This window comes from Grammomys surdaster, unplaced genomic scaffold (assembly GCF_004785775.1).
Source record: "Grammomys surdaster isolate TR1022 unplaced genomic scaffold, NIH_TR_1.0 358, whole genome shotgun sequence".
Classification (NCBI taxonomy): domain Eukaryota; kingdom Metazoa; phylum Chordata; class Mammalia; order Rodentia; family Muridae; genus Grammomys; species Grammomys surdaster.
The window spans coordinates 407,757-421,712 of NW_021604777.1; the positions used below are offsets into that span (position 1 = coordinate 407,757).

Consider the following 13,956-nt stretch of genomic DNA (forward strand, 5'->3'; position numbering starts at 1 on the left):
TAACACATGTTAAGGGTCAGATAGTAAACTTATGGTTATATTAGATTCTAATTTAATTATAATAAATGTTTTCAACAACTTTCAAATAGAAATAGCTAAGAGTAGTCAAGGTTAACAGTTCAGATATACTTTATATGGTCTCCAAATACATCAGAAGTCCACAGAATATGACATTTAAATTCATTTCATTGTTAGCAGAAATTTTGACTAGGAGGCATGTCTGCTCCTCACAGTGCCCACTTCATGGTTTGAAGAAAATATTGAGCATCTTACCCTCCATATGGAGTTGCTCCAGTTATGGCATGGTAGCCACTGGGCAAGAATTGCCCTAATTCATCTACAGACAAAAAATATTGTCCGAGAGTACACATGATTTTAGTAAGTTGACAGCTTAGATCTGCCAAGTCAGAGTAAGCTAGTGCTTCATAATAGTTCCTGCTTCATTTAAGGTCTGTCAGATGATCCTGGGCCAGAAGGCTGAGGACAGATGCTTCAATGTTTTGAGGAATAGGGGACCATCTAGGTAGTCAGCTGTCTCTACAATTTGGTTAAGTTTTGGAAGCTATGTTTTTATGCTTCCTATATATTCTGGTAATATTTAATTTGTTCTTGGATTTCTGATGGGGTTAAAGACTAGTTATTGTCTCATAATCAAACTTGAGCTGTTTAGCATTGAGGAAGATGATGTTCATTTAAAAGGATGGTTTTCAAATGGTAATGCAAATTAAAATCAAATCATAGTTCAGGCATAGAATTTTAAGTTCTTGTTATGATATATGTTAATGTATATAAATTGACAAAGTTGATGGACTGGACATTATTAGTATATAACATACTGTTTAGTTTACATAACTGTTGACTATGTTCAATGTATGTATAAGAGAAAAGGCCTTTTTAATGAACAAAAAGGGTCAGATGTTGGGGATTTGACTTGTGTTTACATGGGAATTTGCACAAATGCTGTAGGTCCATGACAATGGTTAGCTTTTTGACTGGTCAATAAAGAGCCAGTGGCCAATGTCTGAGTAGGGGGACAAAGGCAGGACTTTGAGGATTCCCAGAGAGGAAATGCAGGAAAGTGAGAAAGGAAATCACCAGGGCAGAAGGAAGGAAGAGGATACAAACATGAGAACTATGGAAGACAGAACCAGCCATGTAAGAATCAGAGAAAAGCAGCCCTAGGGACCACTTCTCTGATTGGACCTGGGGTAGCAGAGATAAAGTATAGATTTTAGAAAGTAATAACTTAAGAATATTAGAGATGAGTATGTAAGACATTTGGAGGTTCAGGAGCAGCCCAACCATTGAGCTAGTTAAGGCATATTAAAATAAAAAGGTTGTATATGCATTTCTTTCTTGAGTAGGTGCAGAGCCATGTGCGGACCCACTGTGAACATAGAGCAGACTTTATATTTACCACTACTGGATGAAGCTTGAAAAGCTGTCTCATGTCTCTGTGTCATTGTTTCTGCCAAGAATAATCAATAAAAGAAGCACTCTTAGGGCAAGCTCAAAGCCACATAGGGGTGTAGCAGACACTGCACACTGTTGTAGGTTATTCTGGTTAGATATGTGACTCTGACATCAGAATGCATATCAGAATGGTATGCAACCCCCAAAGGGATGACTCACAGGTTGAGAGCCTTTGTCTTAGTATAAATTTTACCAAGAATAGGTTACTATAAATTGTATGCACAGAAAAATTAGAGGCTTTCTTTATTGTATAAATATCTATGCCAAATCCCTTGATCTTAATATTCTCAATATGACATTTATCTGAAAATCTACTATAGAAGGTACATCAGTTATTAATGAAAGGAACTCAATAACATTTTACTTTGAATTTTAAATTATCCACTGACACTGAGAAAATACTTTTCCCTAAATCCACTGAGATTAACAAAAGGAAAAGTGAAAACTCTGTGCTCTGAAAAACAAGGAGACTCCCGTGACTTTAGGGGTTTTCATTTAAATCACATTTGCCATGAGTATACCTTTTCAGTATTTTCTAGTCAATGGAATACATCAAGGGTTTTTTTTTGTTTTTTGGTTTTTTTTTTTTTTAGTTTTATTTAGCTAGTTAGTTAGTTCGTTTATTTACTTTATTTATTTATTTATTTATGAGTATTCTATCTGCATGTATACCTGCACTCCAGAAGAGGGCATCAAATCCCTTTATAGATAGTTGTGAGTCACCATATCAGTGCTGGGAATTGAACTCAGGACCCCTTGAAGAACAGCAAGTGTTCTTAATTTCTGAGCCATTTCTCTAACCCTATATGTCAACTTCTTACAACAATTCTTTTCTGTGTTATGATATCTGAAATGATTTGAGTATTTTCTTCTTTCACATTAAACCTTTCAAAAATTACTTGCTGAAGTTTACAAAATCAGTTAAACCAACCCTTCATTATTTTCTTTACTTTTGAGGACTTCACATATGTACACAATAAAGCACACTGACATCAACTCCTTTTCCCACTCCAACTCTTCCTCACAGGTCCACTTCTCAACTTCATGTCTTATTTTTACTTTAATTGTAATTTTTCAGGGGTATTTCAAGACAGGATTGGTGTGTGTGGGTGTGGGTGGGTGTGTGCCTCATTGTGGCCTGAGGTTGTCTAGGCTGACCTGTACCTCCTCTGAAAGCCTTCAGATGAGACTTCAGGAAAATCCCTTTAGGCCCAACAACACACAGACACCAACAATCAAAGGCTCCTAAGTCTAAAGACAGATTCCCTGTGTCAGAAAGTCACTAGAAAGAAAAAGCAAAAAGGACCATTCTAATGTTTTTAACATTTTATTGAAATCTTCTTTGGCCCCATTACTGTATCTAATATAAAATGTGAGTAAAGTCCGAGTCTGGTATGTTTCATTCAAGTGATGTCAATGCCTGAAAACATGACTTGGGGATTTGGTAACGTTAGCCTAGGCCAGGGAACACTGGGGACAAAAGTTCCATGCCTCATCCCTGAGGAGAGATCATGAGTATGAAACCTCAAAAAGAACAGGGAGCATGGATTCCAGAGTGCAATGTTTGAGACCCATCAGGGAGAGGGAGAAGGGCTTCAAAACCAGTGACAATGAGTAGAACTGCCTAAATTCTTAGAAAACCAAACCTAACAGCCTATCATAGCTTCTGCATTAACATCTGAACCTCTTATAAGGGTTACATGCCAGGTTCATTTTTTCAGCTCTTTTCTTCCGGATGCTTCTATGTAACTTGAAAGGCAGGCTGTCAATGTCTGTGCTTATTATGAGGAATTGGCCAAAATAGCCTGAGTGTTGCTAAACAGTGTCTCTCATCTAATTGGAGGCTGTGTTTGTGCTACTTGCATGTGGTTTTCAGCAGGACAATTTCTTTTTAAGTCTATCTTTAGAGAAATTCCTGTATATACAAATGACTATGACTAGTCCTTCATATATTCCAGCTAATAACCTTAAACTATTACATACATTTAGAAAACATTATCTAAAGGTATATTACATTTAATAAAGCTAGAAGGTACTTTCAGAGAACTTTAACAATCCTTATTCACACTCTCGTGGAAAACTAAAGAGAATAAGAATATGCTTTGTTCACAGTGGCTGGTAGCTGTCCACCCTCTGCAGAAGTGTATCGGAGTATCCAGGTGAATAATACCTGAAAAAAGAAATTTGCTGTTAGATAGGAAAAAAATTTCAAAGGTAGACTCAAGTGATCCTACACAAGAAATATTATTCTTCTAGTAACTCTATATGCATGTGGCTAGAGACTATGAAGAATACCAACTCACAGTGCTGTACTTGAGAAGGAAAACACTTAAGAATGTGTCTAACATGACAGGAGAGTTGGCTCAGTGGTTAAGAGCACTGACTGCTTCTCCAGAGAACCAGGGATCAATTCCCAGTACCCACATGGCAACTCACAACTGTCTGTAACTCCAGGATCCAACACACACACAAAGACAAACATTCAGGCAAAATACTAATGCAGATAAACTAAAAGTAAATATTTTTTAAAGAAATGTATAATGACAACTAAGATGTTATGTAAGCAAAGCCTTCAATCCATGAGTGAGATTTCATTTCAGACACTGTTTTTATCAAGTAAATAATGTTACATTTTTAATAATTTTATGTGTATGTATGTGTTTACCTACATCAATGCACGTACACCACTTTCATGTTTTGTGCCCTCAGAGTCCTGAAGAAGACATCAGATCTCCTGGCACTGGAATTACAAATAGTTGTAAGCTACCACGAGTGCTGAGTCATGGTGACCCGTCCCCTGAACCTTCACCCAGCCAATAGGCTGTTCTGAAAGATGTCTGTACTCCCCCTGAACACCTACGCTGCGGTGTCATCCCCTTCCCCACGTCCTGCCTTTTTGTATTTATAACCCCTGTGTGAATAAGTACAAATTACAATTTGATTTAAAAAAATAAATATAAATAAATAAATAAATCACACACACACAAAAAAAGAATTGAACCTGGATCCTCTTGAAAAGCAGTCAGTACTCACAACTGCTGAGCCAGCACTACAGCTCTATAATATTACTTTAAGATGATAATAACTAAAAGATTTTAATAATAATTTTGATAAAAATTATTATAATATAAAGTATTAATCATCTTCATTGTTTCTGAGGTATACATATCTAGTAATATGAATATATATTTCTAAATTAAACATTTTATAAAAGATTAGCATAAAATATTAAACAAAATATTAAAAATACATTGTAGGATCATTTGATATGCAATGGAAATAAGCATAAAACTATATCAAATAATATCAGGTATTCTAGTAACAGAGTTTTTAAATCTGAAAGAATATAAATTTAAAATTTTTCTAAACATTCATTCAAAAATAATTAAATTTTAGAAAGTTTGTTTCTAGATAAAATCTAACATTAAAGTCTTGTTTTATCCTCTTTTAAACAACTATACCTATGCCTACTTTAAAAATTTATGAATGATATTACACTAATTACCTATGTAATTTGTTAAATTAAATGTGAAAAATCATCAGCTGTATTTGTTTCCAGTAACATCTTTATATACAGTCAAGGTTAAACAATGCATACAACATATTTAAAGCTCTCTTAAAGAAGGTTTTTCCCATAAGGCCTTTGTCTTAGTTAAGGGTTTTACTGCTATGAACAGACACCATGACCAAAGGCAACTCTTATAAAAGACAACATTTAATTTGGGGTTGGCTTCCTGGTTCAGAGGTTCAATCCATTATCATTAAAGTGGTAACATAGAAGCATCCAAGCAGGCATGGTGCAGATGGAGCTGAGAGTTCTACATCTTCAACTGAAGGCTGCTAGCAGAATACTGGCTTCCAGGCAGCTAGGATGAGGGTCTTAAAGCCCACACACACAGTAACACACCAACTCCAACAAGGCCACACCTTCTAATAGTGCCTCTCCTTTGGCGGAGCATTTATAAACCATCACAGACATCTACCTTTTAAAAATGCCTTTCAGTGGTGGATTTCTTCCAAGTAGTCTTGCTCTTAAGGGTTCACAATTATTTCTTTCTTAGTCTGAGTAAGCATACATTTTAAAGCTTGCATCACTCTCCTATGTTCTTTATAAATGTTTCCGGTATAAGACAGATACTTTTTATATAAATGCAAGATGTAGATTTCCTATAATTTTTTTAAATTATATAATACAGTAACAGCTAGCCACAGGAAACTAAAGAACACTCCATGAAACTGTTTTACATCGGAACTAAACACTTTGTATTTGTCTTTAAAATTGATAATACAATTATCAGAAAACATTTACATGTGTTTATAATGACATTTTTCTTATTTTAATTGCAAAAAATAATTTTCATACATGTTCTGATCAGTTCCCCCTCCTCAGCTCCTTCGAGATCCTTCCTGTCTCCTCACCCATCCAACTCCACACCCTTCTTCTTTCTCTCCAGAAAACAACCAGGCAGATAAAAAAGAATTTTTAAAGATAATAACAAGAAACATACAGAGAAAGATAAAAATCCATGAAAACAGAAAATTGAAAACCATAATACACAAGTAAAAGACAAATAAGACAAAAAATTGCCCAAACAAGCATAATGAGACAAAGTTCTACAGGAATACCATTGAGTTTATTTTGTCTTGCCCATCTACTGTGGGGTGTGGGGTAAACATACCCTATGAGGTTCTACTGAAAAACACTGATTTTTCCTTTGAAAGTGAGTGTCAATTGAAGATGGCCTTGTGCTTATGAGTAGGAGCCCATGTCCACTTCCACTCTCAGGACTGGGTCCATTCTGGCTTAACCCTGCACAGGCTCTGTGCATGCTGCCATGGTCTTTGTGAGTTCATATGTGTGTCATTCATGTTGTGTCTGGAAGACAGAGTCCTTGGAGTTATCCCTCATTGTTGGCTCTCACAAGCTTTCCTCCTCCTCTTCCTCATACATCTCTGAGCCCTGAGGGGAGAGGTCTGAGGAAAACATCCCGTTTATAATTGAGTGTTCCAAACTCTCTCACTCTTGGAATGTTGTCTTGTGGGGCTTAGAATAACCTATGAGTCAATTTTTAACTGTAAATTTCATAATCTAAATTCAGGTCAAATTTTCCAATGGAATCTGCTCTCTGAATTAAAATGCAATATAAATGGTAAAACATTATAAAAATATAAAGTAACTCATTAACAACTTTATATTATTATGAGTTGAAATTATAATGTTTGGATACTTGAGTTAAGAAAAAATCATTAAATTTTATTTATCCTGTTTTGTTTTATTAAACATGCTACCAAAAAATTGAAATTATGCATGTGGCTCACATTATATTTTTATTAGACAGTAACTTAAAATAAAATGTCTCCACTAAATTAACTGACCCTACAAATACTTCTGTAGGTGTCGCCATGTCACCAGGCTCATTTACAAGCTATTTAACTTTGCTTCACCAGGCTTTTTTTACACTGCTGCACTCTACTCCTCCAAGACCTCAGAGACTTTAAAGATGCCAGCATTCCCAAAGACGAAAATATGCTCAGAAACTCCCATTAACCCTCATCAGCAAAGTCACACATAGCATTCTCAATTCCCTATAAGTTTATACAAACCACATATTAATCACAAAATACTGACTCATAAATATATCAAGTTGTCTGCTAACCATCAGCAAGTCCCTATTTTTCCTACTGTATCTGATGATAAGGAACAAGAAGACCTACAGAGTCAACTAACCTGGGCCCATAGGGTTCACAGACACTGAACCATCAATCAAAGCATATGCAGGGTCTGGACCTAGATCCCCTACATATTTGTAGGAGATGTGCATCTTGGTCTTCATGTGGATTCCCTAACAACTGAAGCAGGGGCTGTCTGTGATTCTGTTGCCTACTTTTGGACCCCCTTCCCCTAGCTGGACTGCCTTGTCAGGCCTCACTTAGTCCTGCTGTGACTTGATAGGCCAGGGTGGATTGGTACCCATGGGAGACTTCTCCTTCTCTCAAGAGGAGAGAAGATAATGGAGAGAGGGGTATGTGAGGGTGTGACTGGGAGGAAAGTAGGGAGGGGGCTGTGATTGGGATGTAAAGTGAATAATAAATAACTTAATGAAGAAAGAACTATCTTCTTGTTATAAAGAAGTATAGAATTCTCTATCAGCAACTAAAAGCAACTTAAATCTCACCAGAATAATCTTATTTCACTCCCTTTACATTTGTAAACATGAAACATAAAATCTGTTTGTTATATTTATTAAGTGAAAATGAGTAACCAAGAAGGGCTACATAGTTTCTCCAATACTGTTATAAAATTAAATATAATTTACCTAGTAATAAACTCAAAAGGAAAAAAAGCTGATAGAGGTGCCTAAAGAAGGGACAGGAAATACTTAAGAAACTGAATTCTGAAGAAAACAAGCCTGTTGGCTGAGCATTATTCTCATTTAAGTCTAATGATATGAGTAATAACTTTACACATGCAGAGACTGTGGCTTAAGGGGTTAAACATCTCCAAAGTTATACACAAGTAATTGGAATGGGGACACATGTCTCTTGGACATATAACATGAGATTTTAGTCATATTTCTTAACAAAGAACCAAAATAAATCTCAGAGAATTTTCTTCCCCTTTTGTTATCAATCACTGTTATCCTAACCTATCAAATTGTCTTTCAGAACATAAGTGTACGTTATATTGTTGTATCGCTTTTGACATTTTGGTTACTACCAAGAGTATTCTTATGTTACTGTCATAGGCAGGATTTCTATTGCTGTAATAAAACACCATTGAAGGGTTCTTTGAAAAGTCAGTAATGTCAGATGGTGTTTTGCTAAAACAAACACATTAAGGAATGTTTTGCTGAAGTGGACATAGATGAAAGGATGTTTAGCTAAAGCTGATACATGAAGGAACATTTCACTGAAGCAGACATGGGTGAAAGGGTGTTTTGTTAAAGCAAGCACATAAAAGGACATGTGATAAAAGGATTCTTTGCTAATGACACACATGTATTGGTTCACCTTACATTGCATAGCTGAGCTCTGTTTGTCATGATTCCATAGACAGAAATGCACCAAACACTTCTGCTGGTGTTCTGGCAGCTTCTGCAGACTCGAGCCGATTGGCAGAGTGATGTCCTCTGATACATATTCACATGGAGTTTTGCTAAGACAGATTCACGTGCAAGACACACGGTGAGGCAAGACCCATGGGGGACAGATTATGTTTGGAGGTAGTATAGATAGGACCCAATGGAGAGTGACAAAGGCTTGCCTGCACAGCTAGCTTTGAAATGCTTCTTGGTCTCACATCCTCACTGATCTTCACTTCATTGAGAGAAGCAGAGCAGAGAATTTCCCTGGAGTCCCTGGAGTCCCTGGAGTCCCTGGAGTCCCTCCTGCTGACTTGTGCTGATTTGACTGAGGCCTGGTTGTCTCTGTTAGGTTGTGCCACCACTGCTGCTATCCAGACACTACTGAACTGGACTGCTGGCATATTTGTGACGTGTTTGTGAGTAGACTGAGCTGCTGCTGCTGCTGCTGACCTGTGAACTGAACTGCTGTGAACTGTAAGTGGATGGAGCTTACCAAACATTAGACTAGTCTGAGCAAGGAAACTCAGGCCCAGGACGACAAATATTAAATGTTCACTCTTTTGCTGATTCTAGTTCCAAACCTTTATATGTGAGCATATACCTTCAAGTAACCACAGAAACCAGGAAAATAGAACAGTTCCTATTGCAGGGAGAGAGAGATCTGGAGAGGGTGTAGGAGGACTCGTAGGAGGGAAGAAATGAGGGCAGTGGGATTTAACCTGGAAGGAACTAGGGAGGCCAGTAGAGGTCGAAAGAGGAAGAAGTTTAAAAAAATCTGAAGATATTTTAAAAGACCATAGGAGAATGTTTATGCTTACTTAATACGTACAGAATGAGACTGAGCTTAGGGCTCCCCCAGATCCTCTCAACCTTCCCTTCTAGCTCATCTCCATTCCTTTGTGGTAGTCACCAGTAAATACTCAGAAATACTTTCTTACCATGGACCTCCAGTGCCTAAAACCATGTTGGGACTGTCAAAGATGACTATCACTATTCTTCCTGTCCTTCATTAAGACCTCTCCAAATTTAAGTCTAGTAGCAGGAAAAATCCACCAAGATGACATCTCAATTCTAAACATATATGCCTCAAACACGAGGACAACCACATTCATAAAGGAAATGGTGCTGAAGCTTATATCAGACATCAACCCCACACACATTACTGTTGGGAGACTTCAGTACCCCACTCTCACCAATGGACAGGTCATCAAGACAGAAAACACACAGAAACAATGAAGCTGATGCTGTGAACCAAACGGACCTAACATATCTACAGAACCTTTCACCAAAACACAGAAGAATATACCTTATTCTCAGCATGTCACAGAACCTTCTCCACATTTCACCATATTGTCAGTCACAAAGCAAGCTTCAACAAATACTAGAAAATTGAAATAACTCCTTATATCTTATCAGATCACCATGGATTAAAGCTGGATATTAACAACAACAGAAACTTAAACAACTCTCTACTAAATGACCACTGGGTCAGGGAAGAATTAAGAAAAAAATACTTTCTAGAATTCAATGAAAATGAAGGCACAAACTTATGGGACACAATGAAAGCAGTGCTAAGAGCACTAAGTGCCTTCATAAAATAATTAGAGATTTATCATACTAACAGTATAAAAGTACACCTGAGAGTTCTAGAAAAAAAGAAGCAAGCACACTCAAGAGGAGTAGAAGGCAGGGAATAATCAAATACAGGGCTGAAATCAATCGATTAGAAACAAAGACAATACTACAAAGAGTCAAAGAAACCTAAAGCTGGTTCCTTGAGAAAATCAGCAAGATGGACAAACCCCAGCCAAATTAACTAAAAGGCAGAGAAACAGTATCCAAATTGACAAAATCAGAAATGAAGAGAAACATAACAACAGACAGTGAGGAAATTCAGAGAATCAGTAGGTTTTCATTCAAAATTCTGCAGGAGTGAAAAGTTGTACAACTGCTTTGGAAATCAATTTGGCAGTTTCTCAGAAAAGTGAGAATAGTTCTGCCTCAAGACCCAGCTATACCACTCCTGTGTGTATGCCCAAAAGATGCCTCACCATACCACAGGGACACTTCCTCAACTATGTCCATGGCAGCTTTATTCTTAATAGCCAGAAACTGAGAACAACTTAGATTCCTTCGAATGAAGAATGGATAAAAAAAAATGTGGTACATCTACACAGTTCTATTCAGCCACTAAAAGCAAAGAGATCGTGAGATTTGCAGGCAAATGGATGAAGCTTGAGAATATTATCCTGAGTAAGGTAATCCAGAGCCAAAAAGACACCTATATAGTATGTACTCACTTAGGATTGGACATTAGCCATAAAATTCAGGACAACCATGCTTTACTCCACAAACCCAAAGAAACTAAGTAATAAGGAGAGCCAAAGAGATGATTATGAATCTCACTCAGAAGGGAAAACAAAATGCTCATCAGAGGTGTATGGAGAGAGGGAACAGGGTGTGAGAGGGTGTGAGGAGGTATGGGGATGGCAACCAGATGTGGGGAGAAACAGAGGAGAAAGGGCTGAGAGTAAGAATGGAAATCAGTGAGAGGCATCTCAAGGCTAGCTGGAGACCTAGGATGGGAAAGGGACTATGGAGAGTCTATGAAGATGACCCTAGCTCACATTTCTACCAATGAAGGATATAGACTGAAGTGGCCACCTCCTATAGCCAGGCAGGACTTCCAGTGGAAGGACGGGATATCAACCCAACCCACTCCAAATTTGTCCTGCCTACAAGATGTTCAGGGATAAAGATGGAGCAGAGACGGAGGGAACAGCCAACCCTGACTGGCCAACCCCTGACACTATTAATGATAATCTGCTATGCTTACAAACAGAAGCCTAGCATAACTGTCTCCTGAGATGTTTCATTCAGCAGTGGATGGAGGCAGATGCAAAGACCCACAGCTATATCAAGCAGAGCTCAGGGAGTCTGTGGGAAAGTGGGGGATGGAATTGAGTGACCCAGAGGGGTCAAGGACACCACAAGAAGACCTACAGAGTCAACTAACCTGGACTCATGAGGCTCACAGAAACTGAACCACCAACCTAAGAGCATGCAGGGGCTGGATCTAGCCCCACCCCCCATTTGTACCAGATGTGCAGCTTGTTCTTCATGTGGGTCCCCTAACAATTGGAGCAGGAGATGGGGCTGTCTCCGACTCTGTTCCCTGCCATTGGATCACCTTCCCTACCTGGATTGCCTAGTTGTGCCTCAGTGGGAGAGGAGGTGCTTAGTCCTGCTGGGACTAGGTGTCCCAGGGTATGTGGTACCCAAGGGGGTTTCCTCTTCTCTAAAGAGAAGGGATAATTTAGGGAGGGACTTGTAAGGGAGGGACTTGGAGAAGAGGGAGGGGCTGCAATTGGGATGTCATGTGAATAAAAATAATTATGGAAATAAAAAAAGATAAAATTATCCCAATTAACAAAAGCATTGAGTTCATAAAAATAAAATAAAGTAAAATAAAATAAATTTATTACATGTCACAAAGAAAATAGCTAGGCAGTGGTTGTGCACCCCTTTAGCCCCAGCACACAGGAGCAGAGACAGGTGGATCTCTATGAGACCAGCCTGGCTTAGCCTGGTCTACAGAGCTAGTTCCAGGATAGCCAATGCTACACAAAGACAAACCCTGTCTGGGAAAAAGAAAAACAGCAACAACAACAAACAATCCCAGACAAATGGTAATTATTAAATATTAAAAAATAAATAAATAACAGCTATTGTTTATATATAACATTTAAGTTTTTAAATCTAGAATTTTTCTTTTTTAATAATGATCTAGAAAATATAAACATGTTGTATTTTTCATACTTTATGTGTCGGGGCAGCCCTGCTCATACACTGAAGGCCTAAAATCAGCCACAGGCCTAAAATCAGCAACAGGCCTGACATACATTCATGCTAACACAAAGTCTTGGGTCTCTGTGGAAAAACACTGAAACAGATGCCTAGAAGCTATTGTAAACAAGCAGCTTTGGTGGAAAATTGCCAGGCTAAATAGTTAAAGACCTTGTAGATAGGTAACCTTGGTGGATAGTACCAACTTAGATAAAGACAAGTGAATCATAGTCAGAGTCATAGTGATCTGTCCCCTGAACCTTCACCCAGCTGACACTCTGTTCTGGAAGATATCTGTACTCCCTCTCAATACCAACGCTCTTGTGTCATCCCCTTCCCCACATCCTACCTTTTTGTGTATAGAACCCGCATGTGAAAAAGTAAAAATGGCAATTTGATCAGACTATAGACAGATTGCCTTCTTTGCGCCGGCCTGTCCCCCACTTTCTCTTTCAGGTGATCTCCCCAGACTCCTGTTTAATGCCCTGATGGCCAGGACATTTATGGTATTTGTCAAGACTTAGTTGTTTTATTTCATTTTTGCTTCACAACTTTATTTTATTTAAAGGAGAAATATAATTCTCTTTTTTGTTTATATGATCTGAGGCTTACTTAGGCTTACTGCTCTGCAAATCGAGTTCACTTTTTAAAATACTAATCTGAGCTGCAAGTAGGGCTCAGTGGTGGTGCTCTTGCCTGGCAAGCATAAGACTGAGTTCAGTTCCTGAATTGCAAAAATACTTAATTTTCATGAGGTAAAAGATCTCAGAAAGAAGCTATACATTGCCCTCATATAGAACTTCAAAGTCCACATATTCACACACTCAATGTAAAAGGTTTGGCCCATGGGAAGTGACACTATTAAGAGGTGTGGTCTTGCTGATGCCAAGAAGTACTTGCTGACAGGAGCCTGATACAGCTGTCTCCTGAAAGGCTCTGCCAGATCCTGACCAATACAGACGTTGGACTGAGCACAGGGACTCCAGTGGAGGAGTTAGGAGAAGAACTGAAGGAGCTGAAGGGGCCTTATCCGGCATCAATGGGAGGGGAGGCCCTTAGTCCTGTGAAGGCTTGATGCCCCAGTGTAGAGAAATGCTAGGGCCGTGAAGCGGGAGTGGGTAGGTGGGTCGGGGCACACCCTCATAGAAGCAGGATAAACGAGGGTGGGATAGGGGGTTTGTGGAGGGGAAACCAGGAAAGGAGATAACATTTGAAATGTAATGAAATAAAATAGTCAATTTAAAAATAAAATGGGGGTGTGGCCTTGTTGGAGGAAGTGAGTCTCTGTGGGAGGCGGGCTCTGAGGTTTGCTCAAGCTCTGCTCAGTGTGGGAGAGACACTCTTCCTGCCTGCCTGCAGATCAAGATGCAGAATTGTGAGCTCCTTCTCCAGCATCATGTGTGCCTGGACATTGTCATGCTTCCTGCTATGATGATAACGGACTGAGCCTCTGAAACTGTGAGCCAGCCCCAATGAAATGTTATCCACTATATAGATAGATAGATAGATAGATAGATAGATAGATAGATAGATAGATAGATAGATAGATAGA

At 38.6% G+C, this 13,956-nt stretch overlaps 1 protein-coding gene across 1 annotated transcript in view; it reads right to left on the minus strand.

The window, feature by feature from the left end:
• Window positions 1-2,823: 2,823 nt before the first annotated feature.
• The window catches only part of LOC114631347 (sperm-associated antigen 6), a 53,659-nt gene continuing 42,526 nt past the window's right edge, over window positions 2,824-13,956 (minus strand). The window contains exon 11 of the mRNA XM_028779653.1: window positions 2,824-3,643. Coding sequence (XP_028635486.1) covers window positions 3,580-3,643 — 64 coding nt within the window. The 3' untranslated portion in view covers window positions 2,824-3,579. The remainder of the gene's footprint in view (window positions 3,644-13,956) is intronic.